Source organism: Micropterus salmoides, unplaced genomic scaffold (assembly GCF_014851395.1).
Source record: "Micropterus salmoides isolate LMB-PRFRI ecotype aquatic unplaced genomic scaffold, ASM1485139v1 Ms_hic_scaffold_20, whole genome shotgun sequence".
Taxonomy (NCBI): Eukaryota; Metazoa; Chordata; class Actinopteri; order Centrarchiformes; family Centrarchidae; genus Micropterus; species Micropterus salmoides.
In genome coordinates, this window is record NW_024041151.1 from 15,352,622 (window position 1) to 15,369,493 (window position 16,872).

Here is a 16,872-nt window from a genome sequence, read left to right on the forward strand (position 1 = left end):
AGATACAAAAACAAAACCAATAAAAGAAGAAAGATTATAAAACATTGTATATATATAAACTTCACATTTATGTATATATATAATAGAAAGGTTTGGCTATAAATATATAATATAAATATATAATGTATAATTACACACATGATGTATTGAGATTATATATATTCTAATCCCATCAAACCACGTGTTTACTTATAAACAGTAAAACGTATAGGCTATTATTATATGTTATTTAGACAGAGGTTTCCGCATCACTCACAGGTATCACTACAATAGTTGCAATATGTGCAATGTGTAACTGTCTGAGCGCACCTGCTTTCACGTGCTGCAGGTCTCGGTACTAGATCGTCATGCGGCCTCCCTCTCCATCATCCTCACGTCGTCCCACGCGGCGGCACCAGGTGGGCCGCGGCACCGCCGAACCGTGGCATCGTTAACGCGCTGCAATTATAAGGGCCGCAAAGAGGGACGAAGTAATTGCTAATAAAACTACATGATGCAGAAAATAAAAAAAGAAATTAAACAGATGCGCGTGTTTTCGGGATCATTGCTTTCGTCCTTTTAAAATGCTGAGAGTTGCAAAAAAATATTCACCATTTCAGCATATGCAGTTGACTTTTAACGTGTTTTTAAGTACCCGGATTTTACTACTACTACTACTACTACTACTACTACTAATAATAATAATAACAACAATAATAATACATATAATAATAATAATAACAATAATAATAATAATAATAATAAAAGTTTAGGACTTCACTTAAGCACTCATTAACATATCAAAATATTAGTTAACCAATTAGGCTATTCTATCTCTTCACTTGTACAAATAATTATTTACAGAAAACATTATTCCTTTGTCAGCTTTCAGTTTGTAAAATCAGAACCATTCTTTAGAAAAGACAACAGTAAAACAGCAAGAAATTTGTCATGCTTTAATTAAAATAATTCTTTAGAAATTCATTATTTACATCTGCAATAATATTAATAACAGTATAAGAAAAAATAGTCACAGTTCTTACCAAACATCATAACATCAGCATGACAACAAACTAAAGTTATCTGACGCAAAACAAATGTATTTCAAGCCTTGTTGGTTTTAGTAGCCATCACCATCGTCCCCCGCCCTCATTGGTCACTCTCTGCGTAAAACTGCTTCACTTCCCCATAAGTAATTCATCATTTACAATATGTACATATTGCTAGACAAATGCATTAATTGTTTTTGAGGGGCATATGAGGGCATTTTGTTGCAACTGTGTCACCTTTTACTCTATTTTCACTATGGGAACGCTCTTTAAAAAAATCTCTGAATTTACAGTGAAAACAAGTCACAAAATGAATTTGCAAGCAGACACTGATCACAAAAAGGAATTCATTTAGTGATGATGGGACAAAAACATTGTAAACAAAAGCAGGCATAGTTCAGTATAAGAAGTTGCATATCCGTATTCACTGGATCAGTGGAGTCAAGTTGCAGATGTGCGAAAAATTAAGTCTTTGGCCAAAACAGCGTTAAAGAGCTCTATATACTGAAGATATGCACCTTGATGTGAGATGTTGGGCTGAGTCTCTGGAAACAGGCTCTAGGTTGGAGTTCAGTGTTAGCAATGTGTAAACGTGCATGAGTCAGAGTTACCCTGGGCAACGGTATCAGTACTGACAAATAAATAACTGGTGAGTAGTAGACCATGAGAGGATATAAAAACAAACAAATGTGTTGCTGGTTCATCAGCAGAGTCTCAAGTTCACATCCAGTTTTGACTTTCATGCCTTGGTCCATGGTCAGATGTGTGTCAGCTGATGTAATGTTCTCCGGTCTTGGCCCCGGGTCGAGTCAGGTCCAGTACCAGCGCAGAGTCTGTCCATGCAGCAGGGACTAGAGGTGGTCGTAGGCGGCTGCGGAGGGGGGAGCGGTGCGGGAGGCCGAGCTGTAATAATAGGGTGAACCTGCGGGGGGAGACACAGATGGAGGCCTTCAGAAGTGGAAGGTGTTGGGGGTGGGGAGGTGGATCGGACTTGACTCCTTGATCTATCTTATCCAAGGTTTTACTGCACATGGTTGAGCTGAAAGTCTGAGCAGCTCGGGCTGTTTGTGCTGTGAGTGAATTGTGTCTGAACCCCCTCACGTGAAGATAAGAGAAATGCAGGACTTTCTTTTTCTAGCCAGGATAGAACCCAAATGGCTCTGAGCTTCTGTAAAAACAAGCTTCTGGGCATATATACACCAGTCCCATGTCAATTCATAGTCAATATACCATTCATCCAAATAGGAGTTTTTTGAACTTGCCTAGCATATTTATTTGTATATGATTTTTAAACCCAGTGTTTAATTTCACCACTATCTCTCTGCTAATGACATAATGTGATTCAGATTTCATTTTCTCAGACAAAAAGATCTGAGGTTTGTCCCCAAGGTCAGGTGGAATATGGAACTGATGTGGTGACACTTATATTTGAAGGCTTGATCTACTGTGGCTTTGACTGTACCTTGTTAGTATGTCGCTTTGGGCAAAGGTGTCTGCCAAATGAACAAATGTAAATGTAATGATGGATGAGCAGAGATGGAAAAGAATGGCATCAAGCTTCCTGGAAAAGTGTGTAAAAGGAATTTAAATTTGATGTATCGCTTGTTTGATTCATAGTCTTCATGATCTCAGCAATGACAGGGCAATATACCATTCATCCAAATAGGAGTTTTTTGAATTGTAATTGTAATTGTGTTGTAAACATTGTAAATTACTCCCCTGCTTATCATCTTCTTTGTTTGTTTGTTTGAGCCTTTTTGCTGTAGAAAATCTTTTTTTAAATATTGTTTCATCTGTAGTCTGATTTTATATTGTTTTGCCTGTAGCTTTTGTGCCGCAAAAGAGCTTTACAAACTTATTTGGGACTTTAACTAATTAAATAAAGGTTAAATAAGTGAAATTTTTTAATTAAGGTGGAGCACAGAGCCGTAGGTAAACCCTGGTTAATAATGTCATTATATGACTTAGGCAGTTTGCATGCCACTTCCTGGTGAGTCTCTCCTCTTTCCTACAGCACTGAAAACCATTTCAAACATCTAAATAATTTGTCTTTTGTTTGTGAAGGTCACAATTATTAAGGCAAATCTAAACATATCCCGAGGTAACAGAAATGTATACAGCACAGTACTCTTGGTGTGTTCCCACTCACCCAGTATGCTGGAGTTGGTGAACCTCCAGGCTTCACTGTAGGAGGTGTAGGGCGAATGGCTGTAGGTCTGACCTGTGTAGTCTGCACCTGCTGCAAGAAAGTAAAAGACATCATCAAACACTCACTCCCAGATAAAACACGCAATACAAAAAAGAAAACATTCCTTATTAACAGGCAAAGCTAATACGTCGCCAGGAGCTGTACAGAGTGGAGTTGTTTGTGTGTGTGTGCCAGCATCTGCTCAGCCTTAGCACATAATTCACCAACAGTTAGTGCGGCCTGTAAACCATTAATCTGTGGTGCAGGTGGATGGCTGAGGGTAAAATCCCTCGGCCCAGTGGTGCGTGCATGCAGCTAGCCTCTACGCCCTCTCTCCTCGGCGCCCGGCCCCTCGCATCACTCAACCTCTGCCCTCTGAAATGCCCTCCGCCTCCTTCTCCTCTTGCCGTCCTACACTTCCTGCTTTAGCCTCTCTGGCACTCCTCTTTCTTTCTTTTCTCTTTTTTTAACATTCCAATATCTAATTGGTAATTATGTTGGCTGGAATGAATCCCTGAGCCCCCCACCCCAACCCCCCCTCCACCTCCTCCTGTCCTAACCCCCCCACTTTTACTCAGTAATTGTGTAGCAACGCTTCCTCACAGCAAGCCCACCAGAAAAATAATAAATCAGACCCTCTCATTTCGCGCTTCGGAGGGCAGACTTCAAATAAAAAAAGGCACATCACACACACACTCCCTTTCTCTCTCTCTCACGTCGTATGCAGGCATCCTGACGTACACACACACACACACACACACACACACACACACACACACACATCACAAAGACCCTCCTCCTCTTTGCTCATACCCAGACTTTACACCCCCTCAGCCCACCCTGCATCTCCCTCCCGGGCCCCCTGGTTCCCATGGCGATGTGTGGTCAGAGGTGTCTGGGTGGGGGGTGTGGGCAGCAAGGCGGAACCCCCAGCCTGCTCCCTGTACCCCCTGGGCCCATGTGCACCCGCGCGCACACACCCACACCCAAACGCACGCACAAGCACGCACGCACACACACACACACACACACACACACACACACTATACAGTTCACCCTGGCAAGACTACTCATTGACTCTACCCGTCTTCCTGTTAATCTACAGGCCTTCATCCCTTCCTCTCTTTCTCTTTATTCCTTCTCTGCCTGCCGTCATCATCCTCCCTTCTCCGTCTACCTGTCTTACTCATTTGGTGTCATTTGATTTCTGTTTCCTACCTAATTCCTAAAGTCAAAACTGCGCCCTACCTGCAACCATGCCCGTGATGGCGGAGGAGGAGTATCCTGACTGGGCAGGGGATGGGATGTGAGGTGGGTAGCCTGGCAAGGTGGAGCTCACCATGTCACGACCTAAAAAAACACACACACCTTTAACGTCAAGATAGAAGTTGAAGTTACTATTTTACATTTGTTTCAGCTACAAGACGTTCTGGTTTTAGGTTTGTCTTTGCTGCAGAGAAAAAACATGAAAACATTTCGTTAACAAATTGATAAGTTGACAGTCAGAACAATTTGAATTTTTTTTTTGAGAAAAAATGCCAAAAATTCACAGCTTTCAGCTACTCGGAGGTAAGTATTTTCTGCTTTTCTTTGTCTTCTATGATCTAGGACTTTCTTGCTGTGAGGCCACAGTGCTATCCACCGTTCCACCGGGCCACTGTGCCGCCCCATTCTCCCCATTTCTCATAATTTTCGGACAATTCAAAGACAAAACTAATTAACTGAAAGTGGATCAAATAACAGCAGTTTAATCAGTAATGAAAAAAATCTTTAGTTCCAGCCTTACACTAATGGTCCCTTGAGAAAAGTTGCACATGACAAATGTGTGAACATGAATGAGATGGATGCCGGCATTACCTGAGATGATGGACTGACTGCCGAACTGCCCGTACACTGGTGCATGATGGGAGAATGAGTTGAAGGCGTTGGGGAAATGGTTGGAGTTGCTGCAGCTGCTGCTGACAGAAACGGGCTTCTGCAGCGCCTGCAGTTCCACGAACGCCAGGTTGGACGCTGCCATGTTTGGGGAGGGGCTCGTGCTGGTTACTTCTGGGGACATTTCCTGTTTTAGACAGAGCGGCAGGGACTGTAGGGGCTCTGAGGTGGAGACAGCCAGTGTGCAGTGGTGAGCGGGGTGCAGGCGGGTGAGAAAATGAAAACAAATGGTGAACATGAGGGGAACTATGAATGCACAACAATAAAAGTGAGTGAAAATGTCAAAAACAAACAAAGAGTGAGTGGCTTCAGGATACAGATGCACTGTTGTGTGTTGTAGGAGTCAGCACGCGGGTCAAAGGTACATCATAACATTAAGAGTCTCACCAGTCACCATGGTGTAGCTCTGGTGCGCAGTCAGATTCCGTCCAATGGCAGAGCTGGATGTTGAGAGGCTGGTCTTTGCCTCGTCTAGACTGCCATTGATGAGGGATAGCGGGTACAAAGTCTGCAGATGATGAACAGGGATTAGCTATTGATGTAAAGTGTGCATATGTATGAGAAGGAGCAAACATGCATGTGTGCAAGCCATAAAACAAAGGGTTTTATTTTTTTCAATTTACAGTTTGAAATTGTCGAGAAAGAAATCTTAAATGTAAAGAAAATATGAAAACAAGACCAAGGACAGCAGATCTAGCAATCACTGTGTTCACTTTGCATTTATTCCTTATATAGACTTTCTGAGTGGTGCTTCAGTGCATATCAAACATAACACCTGTTTGTACCTGCTCTGTCTTGCTGCTGGAGGCGGAGCCGAATGAGTCCGGCGGATAGTGGTGCCGATCAAACCCACAGTCCAGATGCTGCGTGGCCGCGGAGAAGTGATCCACCCTCATCTGTTTCCTTGGGACGCCTCCGCTACCCTGAGAGTCCACGCTGTGCCGACAACTCTCCTGATCACCTGAGAGGCACCGAGGGAGGGCGGATGGTTAATGAACAGACAGTTCACATGTGATATGTATGGTGAAAGTGCAAATCAAACTCCTCAGACAAAGTATAAAAAAATACAGAGGATTGAACTGTTTTATTACCTAAATGTTAAAATGCTGAAATGACTCTCAACCGTTTCACCTTACACTCACAATAGCTTTCCAAACATAATGTGGGTGCAATATAAAAGAATGGGTGTCAGGATTTTGTAGATTAGGTTTATTTTTTAAGAGTGTGAATGGGCTGTTTTTTTACACTTTCAACTCCAGCAGGCCTCAAACTGAGCAGATTTTCTTTCATGTATCCCTTCATTGCTCTTACTTTGATGCCTCTCAGCCTGTTCCCCCTTGTAAATGAATTTCAGGTAAAGTAAAGGTCGAATAAGTTATTAAATAAAGGTGTTTTTCAGCTTTTCCAGATATTTTGAAGTGAGTGACTTCAAGGCAGGATGCAAATATACTTTCAGAAACTAAACATTAACCTGGAATAAAGTTGAATGTAAGTGCTTGTGTTTGGAAACGACTTCAGTATGCTCCAAAAACTAGCAGAAAAAAACAAGATCTGATGGGCTTCCTCCCATGAACCACCACAATAAAACAAAAGTATGCCGAAGTGTGGTGTCTCGTTTATTTGATGTAATTCTTACTGTCATCGTGGCTCCTCTTGCCCTCGGCGCTGGGTTGGGGGATACCCAACAAGCCACTGATGGAGTAGGTGGAGCCCAAAGAGTCCGACTGTGGAGACTCGGGAGGGGTGACTGCCGAGCTGGGGACTGAGAGAGAGAAACGCAGACACAGCGGACATGATACTGTACATCTCACTAGTCCTGTTAGGACAAGGTCATGACCTGAATCCTACACAACGATGAGGATGTTCTTTAATCTTTAACCTTAATCCTTCGCCATCACATGATAATGCTTGGTGATACAGATGGTGACATGGCCTCCATTGCGCGTGTGTGCACGACTTACTTAAAGTTTGCCCCGGACTCAGGCCTTTTCCATCCAGAGGCAGATTGAACGGCTGCTGGACCTTTGTTCGAATTATTCTGAAGCAAAAAGAGCGAGCATTAATTTTACATTTAACAGTCTCTTTAATTGTTGTTTGGTGGGTGTAAGCATCGCCATAAAGACAGCATATCAATTTTGAAGGAAGATGCAGTTTCTCTTGTCTGGGAAATATTTGCTTCATTTCCTAAAACATCTTTAGTAGATGTTGGTTTCATGACCCTCAAAAATGCACTCAATCTTACTCATCCATCATCCAAGAAGCCAGATGTCTAAATACCGCGGAGCCACAGTGGCATATCAGTGCCTCTAACATGGTCTCATTCATAATTCAGTTTGTCACCTGTTAATGGAGCTCACGCTGGGCACCGTGTCACTGTCACACACTCCCTCTGCCAGCAGTCTGTCCCTGATTTCCCAGGCGAACATGGTGGGATTCTGCCTCTTGTACTCTGCGATTTTGTCCACAACCTTCGGGGTGGCCACCTTGGGCTTAGAGCCGCCGATCACGCCAGGCTTGATGCTGCCTGTCTCGTAGTAACTGGAAGACAGATGGAAGACAAGGAGGGTGTTGAGGATTGATTGTGTGTATGGGACCTTTAGTTTTGATTAAATCAAATAAAGGTTTTCAGTCATTACTTCAAGCTTGGCTGTCAGACAAACACCAAAGTGTCCCGGATAAGTAAACAGAGGTCAAAGAATACGAACAAGGCTGATTAACAGTAACAGGAAGTGGAGTAAGGTGCTTGTTGACGTTCTTACCGTCCCAGGATCTTGCTGACGCAGCCGTGGCTGACTCTGAGCTGCCGCGAGATGTCACAGGGCCGAACCCCCTGGTGGGCCATGTCCACGATGCGTTGCCGGATCACCTCCGGAAGCGGGCGTCCATTAACAAACATTCCACCTAGTTGGTTAAGACCCCCATGACCTGGGGGAGGAGGGGGGATGAACACTCATAAATGTCATGGAACCTAAGACATGCTAACCTCAACCACACACACACACTTTTGAGGGCACTGCAGACTCAGACTAACCACAGCGAAGACAGAAAACATTTTAGCAGTGAAACTAAACCAAGGAGTCCAATTTAGATCCCTAAAAGTTGTCCCTATGGTAAAACATGATGAGTGGATAAGTTACACACACACGACAGAGTTTCTGTCTGTATGAAAAAGCATGTTTAAGTCATCAACTCATTCAATGTTACAAGTGATAATGAAAAAAAGCTTAGAATACATTACTGCATTACTTGCTTTAGCCTCAGGGATCAAAAACAGTAAAGAAAGAAAATTATTTAACTTTCCCAAACAGAGTACTATGTGGTCTCTGAAAAGCTGACGAGCCACTTTGATTCTTTTAAAAGTGACCCGCAACGTTTATCATTGATTGTCTAACAGGCTGAAGGTCAAATGTGTCTTGATAAATTATAGCAGTGCCGGTGTTGTCTGGACTGTAATGAAGTTTTACATTAAAACAGTGGAGGACACAGGAGACGATGAAAGCAGCGAGAAGAAACAAACCTTCACCACAATCAGGGGCTGTGAGTAGTGGATGAAAGATTGTGGCATTCCTGCTTCAGAGTTGATTTATTTGCATTTACTTATTTACTTGTCTAAACTGTTCAGTGAATCCATAAGATTAAACTTTCGTATTGTTATATTGTACCCGTTTAACTGTACCCAACAGCAAAGCTCATCCTTTTAAATTGATGGTTGTTTGATTACTTACAGGCTAATCACCTCCTTATGATTAATACCTGCAGGCCTATTCTCACAATTCTCATTTATTTGCCACTAATTTGTTTTGAGGGCTGTGACATGAGGCCCAGTGGGCTTCAGTGACGGTGACTCTCTTGTTGCATTGTCCTTGGAAATGACGATAGGGAAACATGTCATGTAAATGTCTGTGTGGTGATCCTAATCATTTGAACACAGAAACATATCATACACAGAAACAGAAATTTAAATAATTAAGAAATACATGGAATCACTCCACATTTTTTGTATTATCAGTCTTTTTAAATATATAAATAATGTTTAACAATATTTTTACATCATACTTGACCTTTCCTCTGGAATTTATAAGAAATGATGGCACAGTGCTTATTTTTATTCATGTATAAATATGTTTTCTACAACATAAGAAGCTACTTTGGTATCCTGCAATATACTGCTAATACATTTTATATATCATTTTATTATTAATAACATGTGGAGCTGATAGTGTTTTATTGCTAATGTGATGTCGTTTTGATATTAGTGTATTTAGCCTATTTGTACCTATGCTGAAAATATTGTGAATAACAAAAAGCAACACTGTTAATGTCTTAAATTTGATTTTCAGAAATATAAATTATTAGGCAAACATTTGTAACATATTGCAACAATACATTGGTCTAAATGATATCCAGAGATGTTTAAAATTCTGCTCCTGCAAAATAACCTACAAAAATATATTTTTCCCCCCGGTAAACACCAACAGACAAAGCGCTCGTTGCGTTTCACCGCCATCCTCCACTATCTTCTCTACAGGCTGCACGGTGGTGACTCTGCAAGAACACCATTGCTTTTAATTTAACCCATTGAGACGCTTCTTTTTCTCAGCCTTTTCCCAGCTTTCATTTCCACATCAAACAGCCGGACGAGGCCGACGAGGGGGAGGGAGGGAGCCTCTATTAACGCTGCCAGCGGAGTGTGGAAAAAAATCTCCCCGCCAAGCTTCATCAACCTGCAGGATATTAAAGCGGAGCAGACCCGGGGGGCGGTGAGCACGCACGCGCGCATGGCTTACAGACCCCGCGTGCACACCCAAAAACATGAAAACAAAGCGCGAGTTCATTACGAAAACACTTAGATGTCCTATATATAGATAGATATATAGAAACAAACCGTTAGCCTCCTGCTGCTCCATGATTGACCCAACTGTAGTGGCTCTGACCAGGGGAGGATTGCTCTAAATTTAAATTTGACAGCTTTAAGTGCCATCCAATTAACTTCCATAATATCCTGCACTACAACCAGAGAAAAAAACAACAAAACAATTCATTCTCTCAAGAATCACACTGAGCAGACAAAACACCTCTCTGCATCCCATAGGCCTTCCTTCTCCAACAATGTTTCCAGTGTGTGTCTCATAGCTAATATTAGGCTGGGTGGGACTGACATGCCTTATGTCTAATGAGAGTGCCCTACAGAACTTTATTTTAAATTCTAGTGGAAATCCCAACGTTTCTGAACACACCAGATATACCAGGCCACATTTTGGATAAATGTGTATAAAACCATGCACACTATATGGTGCAGCCATAACCCACATGGAGACATGGGATTGTATATTTAACGCTCATCTAAACATAATAAAGGTTAAATAAAGAGCTGGAACAAGCTGACATAGTAACACTTAACTTTCCCTTATTTAGCCTTTTTAAGCAGTATATAAACATTTAATAAATGGTTTATAATACACTATAATGTAGTTGTGCAGATATAAGGGCATTTCTGTGTTTCACTATATTATCTGTTTATGCAGCAGCCTCCACTTATTGGTGCCACAGGAGGAGTTACAGCTTTAGACAAATACATAAAAACTTATATCTGCTTACAACTGCAATATGTGCATGTGTTGTGTAAACCATTTAATAAATGTTTGTAAGCTGCCTATGAATGCTAAATATTTTTTCCAAACCTCACAACATGAGAGGAAATAAAAGGGGACGGCTGGAAGTTAATAAGAGAGGTTTTAAAGGTCAGGAAATGCCAAATATGTTTAGCCTAATTGTTCAGTCAGCAGCAGAAGAAGCTTGTGTTGTGTATTTACCTCTTCCACTGTTGGTGGACATATCCCTGAGTATTTGGTCCTTGCTCCACCAGCTGAACGTGACGCTCTCCTCCACGCTGTCCCAGTTAAAGTGTTTTTACTCCCCGCCCTGCCTCGTCTGGCATCAGTGTCACTCCTGAGCGTCACTGTCGACCACACGCTGCAGGAGAACAGTGGTTTGTGAAACAGGCTGTTTGTCATATATGTGGTGCCTCTGAGCTCGTACAGGTCCACTGAGCTGGTGTTTCGCAGTGGCACCCTGTGTGCCTCTACGGGGAAATACAGCTAATAAACTGAATATTGTCTTTAAATCACCTGTACATGAGACAGGTGGTGGACAGTAGAAGAGACTGAGGTCATTTAACATTAAGACTAAATAGAACAGGCCCGTGTAACTGTATTTCTGTAAAAAATACTGTGATTTAATAAGAAGTATTTGTAAAACATGAAAAATTTTCTTCCCCTTCGGCCAATCCAGATGGCTGCTCCTGTTATACATAAAATTCCCCTTCATTAGCCGCTTGGTAATTAGGATTGACTGGTCTCATTAATCACCTTATAATTATTATAACCAGAAAGTGTATTTTATTTTGGGTATTGGACCGAAGAATTGGAGCGTAATATATGTGTAATGATGTAAAGTAGATCTGATGTAAGTGGAAAAAGTTGGAGGAGAGAGAGAATCACTCTTCAGGACTTTGTTTAAATAAATTATTTTATCTTTTGAACAAAAATCTATATTAAATGAAATTAACCAGAATCAAGTCAACATGAATTAAAGGACTTTTCTTAAAGATCTCAAGAGCCTTCTTCATCTCTGATTTGTAAATGGAATTAAAATTAAACAACTCAGATGGAGTGAAGAGATGACACAAATTATTAGAATTTCAAGTCTTAACTAAAAGATGCCAAATCTGTTGTAAATATGTAATTGGCAGTGGTTATTGTCCATACATTGTTTACAGGCTCCATCTGCTCAGCTGCTGCACACCTCTCCACACTTCTGTGTGATCTTCACAGTAATAAGAGCAGAACATTATGTCATATATTAAGTAAAATAAAACAGTGGCAGTACCTTCATTAATGCACATACATGTAGGACTGCTGTTAATTTACATCAACTGCAATTATTGGAATAATAGGTTTTGACAAAAGTGGAAAAGAATGGCATTTATACGCAAAAGATTAATAAAGCCAGTGTTAATGTTACTGTGTGGAACTGTTGATTGTCAAAATGTTAGCATGCTGTTTAAGCTGTCAGGCCCTGCTGGGTGGACAGTTTAAAATTAACCACATAATTAGCAGACTGTCACAGACTGTTAGATATTAGATGTGATGATTGACAATATAAGTTATAATGAAGTTTTTGATTAAACTTATTCTGGGTTTGTGGATAATAACATTTAAGCTGTTACTATTAAATAACTAATCACTTTAGTCTAGCCTAGTATTGTTTTAATTAGCTTTTGTTTTTTGATGTTTGTGTGTGGATCAGCTTAATTGCACTAATCCATTTATTTGACAATGTAGTGTAACATGAAATGCAACTTCAAATTTTTGTTGAATATATCTGTGTTGTTTTTTAATTTTATTGTAGTTGGCTGTGACCATTTGCAATTTGTCTCCAAAAACCTGGATATTTTAATTTCAAACTTTATTGGTACAATACAAAAATTAAAGCAGCTGGCTAGAACCATATTTAAAAATTTTACATTTTAAAACGTGAGGTAAAATAATTGTACTTCTTAAGTTGCTGAAATAAAAATGTAGGGAGCACAATTCTAGAATTAGTCTAATAACAAAACAATATAATAGTTAGTTAATAAATTACTAATTAATGGAAGTTTTGCGAAGAGGTCTGATTTTGGGGGAAAACAAGGCAGGATTAGAAACAAAGTAAGTTTTTACATTTCCCTGATTTTTTTTATGTAACTGTGTAGCTTTCAGTGAGTATAATAACAACTTATCATCCACACGACGTTAATACTAGCATACAACAACTGCTTGTAACTTTTACTTACTGTTTTAATTGTTCCTGTTAATAATGCCAATCAATATTCTCCAGCCTGTAGGTCAACATGAACATATGAACAATATCACTGGCATTTTAAGATCCTAGTTTATGTCTAGATCGTTTATTTTGTGAGGTTTATATCTGACAGTTTCTAAAGGTGAAGGATTTGGATCTTTCGCTTGGCATAAATTATGTCTATAACAGTTGACCCTCGCGCAGCTTCTGTTCGGGAAAGAGATGAGAGGCAATCATGGGCTATTTATAATTCACCGAAAATACAGCCTATAGCCTCTTAACTCGGGCCCAAGCACGAAGGTTCATTTTTTTGGACCAGGTGTGAATGTGCATTGGAGAAAAATATGAGAATTAATCACAATCGTTCAGATATTTCTTTGTGTAACGACGACTGATCATTACTCTTCTTCTTCTTCAAAAAAAACTTTCCCCTTATGTGCACATGGTCACATCTTTACACCCGTATCATAATAAACTGCTACCATTATTATGCCTCATGTTCACCCAAAGTAGCGTGACATTAGCGCACAGTAGGCTACTGTCTCTAATTTTTTTCATTTTTCATTTTTTTTTTTTTGGATCACTGAAGTCTCCTCTGTTACGGTTTTCAGCTCGCTGTGCTGTCAGGACTGCGGATCACTAATTGCTCCCGGTATCAGACACCACACAGGCTAACACAACCAGATAGTGAGGAACTGAAACGAGGGCTTACCTTTCAACGACGCAGCTCAAATAACAGACAATAAAAAACTCGTCCCACAGATATTTAGATATTATCCAAATGATGGGGTCTCTGGTGGTGTGACACGGTGTGTGCCCGGGCTGCTCTTGTGTTGTGCTGTGTGTGCGCTGCCAACTCTCAGCCAGGTTTTATCCAACCGGGGCTGCGCAGAGGACGGAGCCGTGCAGCCATTGGAGGAGTAAAGGAGAGGAAGCAGGAGGTGTGGTTTTATGGAAAACAGAAGAGCACCGCACCCCACCCGGTACCACACACACTCGCGCTTAAAAAAAAGAAAAGAAGTGGATAACTGACCCTGTGTTTTTATTGCATTACTCCCACTGAGTGACTGCGACTGTACGGAGACACTCGTCAAGGAGAGACGGCTTGTTTCCATGCGCCTCCAGCAACAGCCCCACTTTAATTAGACTGTACAGGCATGTGAGTCCGATTCCACTGCGTTCACTCACAATTTAGTACCCAATTTGCTGCCAAGAGTTCCCCCCTTGCAGGTAGGCCTATGGCTACTGCACACCTGACTTGAGGAAAAGGCCGGAAATGTAGCCAGAAAGGTGAACCACTGACCCCAAAGTTATGTTTCAGAACTTTTTTTTTTTTACTGATCACTCATTGGGAAAAATAAGAAAACGGACATAGGACCACTAGAAGAAAAAGCATATTTCGGTGCAAACCAATGACCTTCTGTCCCACACACAGTCCTATAGGCCCAATTCAATAGGAGATGAATGTGATTCTTATCGCCAAATAATTGTCCTTTCCAAGCGCAGTGAATTCGGGTTTTTAATTAAAGGAGGCATTTCCCTTTAAAATCTTTAGCGATCTTTCTTTTCTTTTCCGTAAATGTATTTGTCCTGTAAAAAACAAAACAAAACAGGTAAATAAGCTATATATTTTTTCTCCTCCTCTGTCTTTTGCTCACAAGGTTAAAATATCTGGAATCATGAAATAATAAAATCTCAACTCAGGTAGCCTAGGTCAAGTCGCACCTGTGAGTGCTCCAGGGCGTTTTTTGTAAAGTTTGGGCTTAATTATTTTCTTTTTGGATCTAATGGCACTGGAGTCTGAAAAATAATCACACAAAAGTCGATAGATAACATTTGAGTCTATTGGTAGCCTACTATTTCACAGCTCATCTTGGTCTTTTACTGACATTCATCTTGAAAAATAAATTAGGCATAGATTAAACAGAGGGTTATTGGCCAGATAACAAGGAGTAATAAAATGAAATAAAACACAAACTAATTTAGAGCCTATATATGCAACAACGGTAATGCTACCTCCAGACGCTGCATAAAGAAACATTATAAAGAGATTTCTGCACAAAAACAAATTTCTTGCAGGCATGCAAACGACGAAGAGTTGACTTTCTACACCATGCGTATAACAGGGCTCGTAAGCGCGTGATGTCACACCATAGTGTCAGGATATAGTTAAAACGCTATTAATGTTGTTCTCACGAGCCTGTAGAACAAACACAACACCCCTTAATGACAACCACTCGCGGCACCACGTCGCCTGTCTCATATGAAAGCAGGTTTAGCCATATGGACTTTTTTTAGGGGAAGTGATCTGTTAATAAGATTTTAAGTAGCCTAAATTATTTTGCCTGGAGAAAAGGTTGATCTGCGAGAATTAATTCATACTTTTATGTAGGCTACATGTAGCCTATTCAGATTCACGACAGGTTTACAGCAAGAAAAAGGGGAACCAAAATTCCGGAAGAGGCGACCTCAGTCCTTATCTCGTCAGTTTGTGATTGAAGTCCTTCATTCCTCTGCCACCATACATCAGTGCCGCTGCAGGACAATGGAGCGACTGTTTTTAAATAAATAAAACTGCCAAAAGACTAAAGGGAATCATAACATTAGCTGGAAACAGAGACAGTCCTCTGTAAAGTGACCAGAGCGCAGAGAAAATGACAAGTGCCCGCAGGGAGAAGAAGTGGCAGAGGAGAGAGAGAGGGGTGACAGGGAGTTTAACAAGGGATTAAAACACACAGACACACAAACAGATTGGTATCTATCAGATGATACTGTGAATTAAAATAGTGCTTAATTATATGGGCCCACTTGCCGAGGGGCAGCAGTCACACACGCCCTAAATCCGGACTCTCATAACGCATATTTAGAAAAGATCCCACTGGAGCATCTTCGTGTTTTCCTCAAGCCTCGCCTCAAACCGTTCTCATACAGTAGGCTACTGGTTATACTGACAGGATGCTGTCAGATACCGTCTAGGCTACAACCGCTGTAACTATAGTCGTGGTTAATTCTTAAAGCTAAATGCCACCAACACCTACAGCTCATAACGTAGGCTCCCTGTAGTTTGGACTGCAGAAACACACTCAGAGAAATCCAAGAAGACTCAGGCTACAGAAAGACTTAATTAAAATTATAGTTAGACCTATTCTTGGCTTTGTAGTGAATATAATATTTATTTTCATACAAAATAAAAGTGTAAAATACATTATAGGTCTGACAACTTACCATCTCCTGACTGATAAAAAAGACAATTGCAATTGTGCTGTATATGGCCTTGCCAACGATGCTGTTCATCCCAAGAAACAGGTGATTTTTAAATATTCTTTTCTATAGGCTACATATTTTTACAGGCCTATACTGCTGAGAAATGTGGTACAATTAAAGACTGTGTTGATGCTGACAGTGTGCAAAAATAATTTTAAAAAGGTAGGTTACAAAGGATAAAAACGCTTTGCTAAAATATAGTTTGCATGTATATAGGCTGACACATTTACTGTGTTTAACTTTGATGGAAAATTAGGGCTGTAATTCTAACTCAACCTCTCAAACCTGAGATGCAGTTTTCTGGATTTTTTTCTGCATCTCACCTCATGTCACTCAAAATGAACAATATTCAGTGCAGCTAAATTACTTCCCAGAAAGATTCATAAAAGACACCAGATTTCATAAAGCCTCCAACACACACTCACTGACTGTCTTTCAGTATCCGCGTGCACCCTCAAATCTGCAGTCCCATCAGCATCCACACTCTAAAAGTGAGGAGTTAAATATACAACGTTTATTTATTTCCATGTCTCCGGGTGTTTCTTGTTGACGGGTGTTTCTCCGGATTTACTTCTCCGAGCAAAGTCTGTGTCCTTTGCCAAAAAAAAAAAAAGC

At 40.7% G+C, this 16,872-nt stretch overlaps 1 protein-coding gene across 2 annotated transcripts; it reads right to left on the minus strand.

The window, feature by feature from the left end:
- Positions 1-921: 921 nt before the first annotated feature.
- Positions 922-13,840, minus strand: pax8 (paired box 8). Of its 2 annotated transcripts, none has more exons than XM_038734717.1 (12): positions 13,706-13,840; positions 10,965-11,124; positions 7,911-8,052; positions 7,492-7,689; positions 7,113-7,189; positions 6,788-6,913; positions 5,937-6,112; positions 5,539-5,659; positions 5,074-5,313; positions 4,465-4,566; positions 3,178-3,267; positions 922-1,950 (listed from the first exon to the last, which is right to left on the minus strand). In XM_038734717.1, exons 2-12 carry the CDS (start codon positions 10,984-10,986, stop codon positions 1,880-1,882), a joined length of 1,365 nt encoding a protein of 454 aa, XP_038590645.1. In that variant the 5' UTR covers positions 10,987-11,124; positions 13,706-13,840; the 3' UTR covers positions 922-1,879. The 2 variants fall into 2 exon arrangements, with proteins under 2 accessions (XP_038590645.1, XP_038590644.1); XM_038734716.1 differs by having other exon boundaries at positions 7,911-8,076.
- Between the last annotated feature and the right edge of the window lie 3,032 nt (positions 13,841-16,872).

Coding starts and splice junctions, on each gene's coding strand:
- pax8 (XM_038734716.1), bottom strand. CDS start 10,986: ATGTCCACCAACAGTGGAAGAG. Junction 5,314..5,538: donor GAGCTACACCATGGTGACTG/GTGAGACTCTTA, acceptor TCTCCACCTCAG/AGCCCCTACAGTCCCTGCCG. Junction 3,268..4,464: donor CATCACGGGCATGGTTGCAG/GTAGGGCGCAGT, acceptor ACTTTCTTGCAG/CAGGTGCAGACTACACAGGT.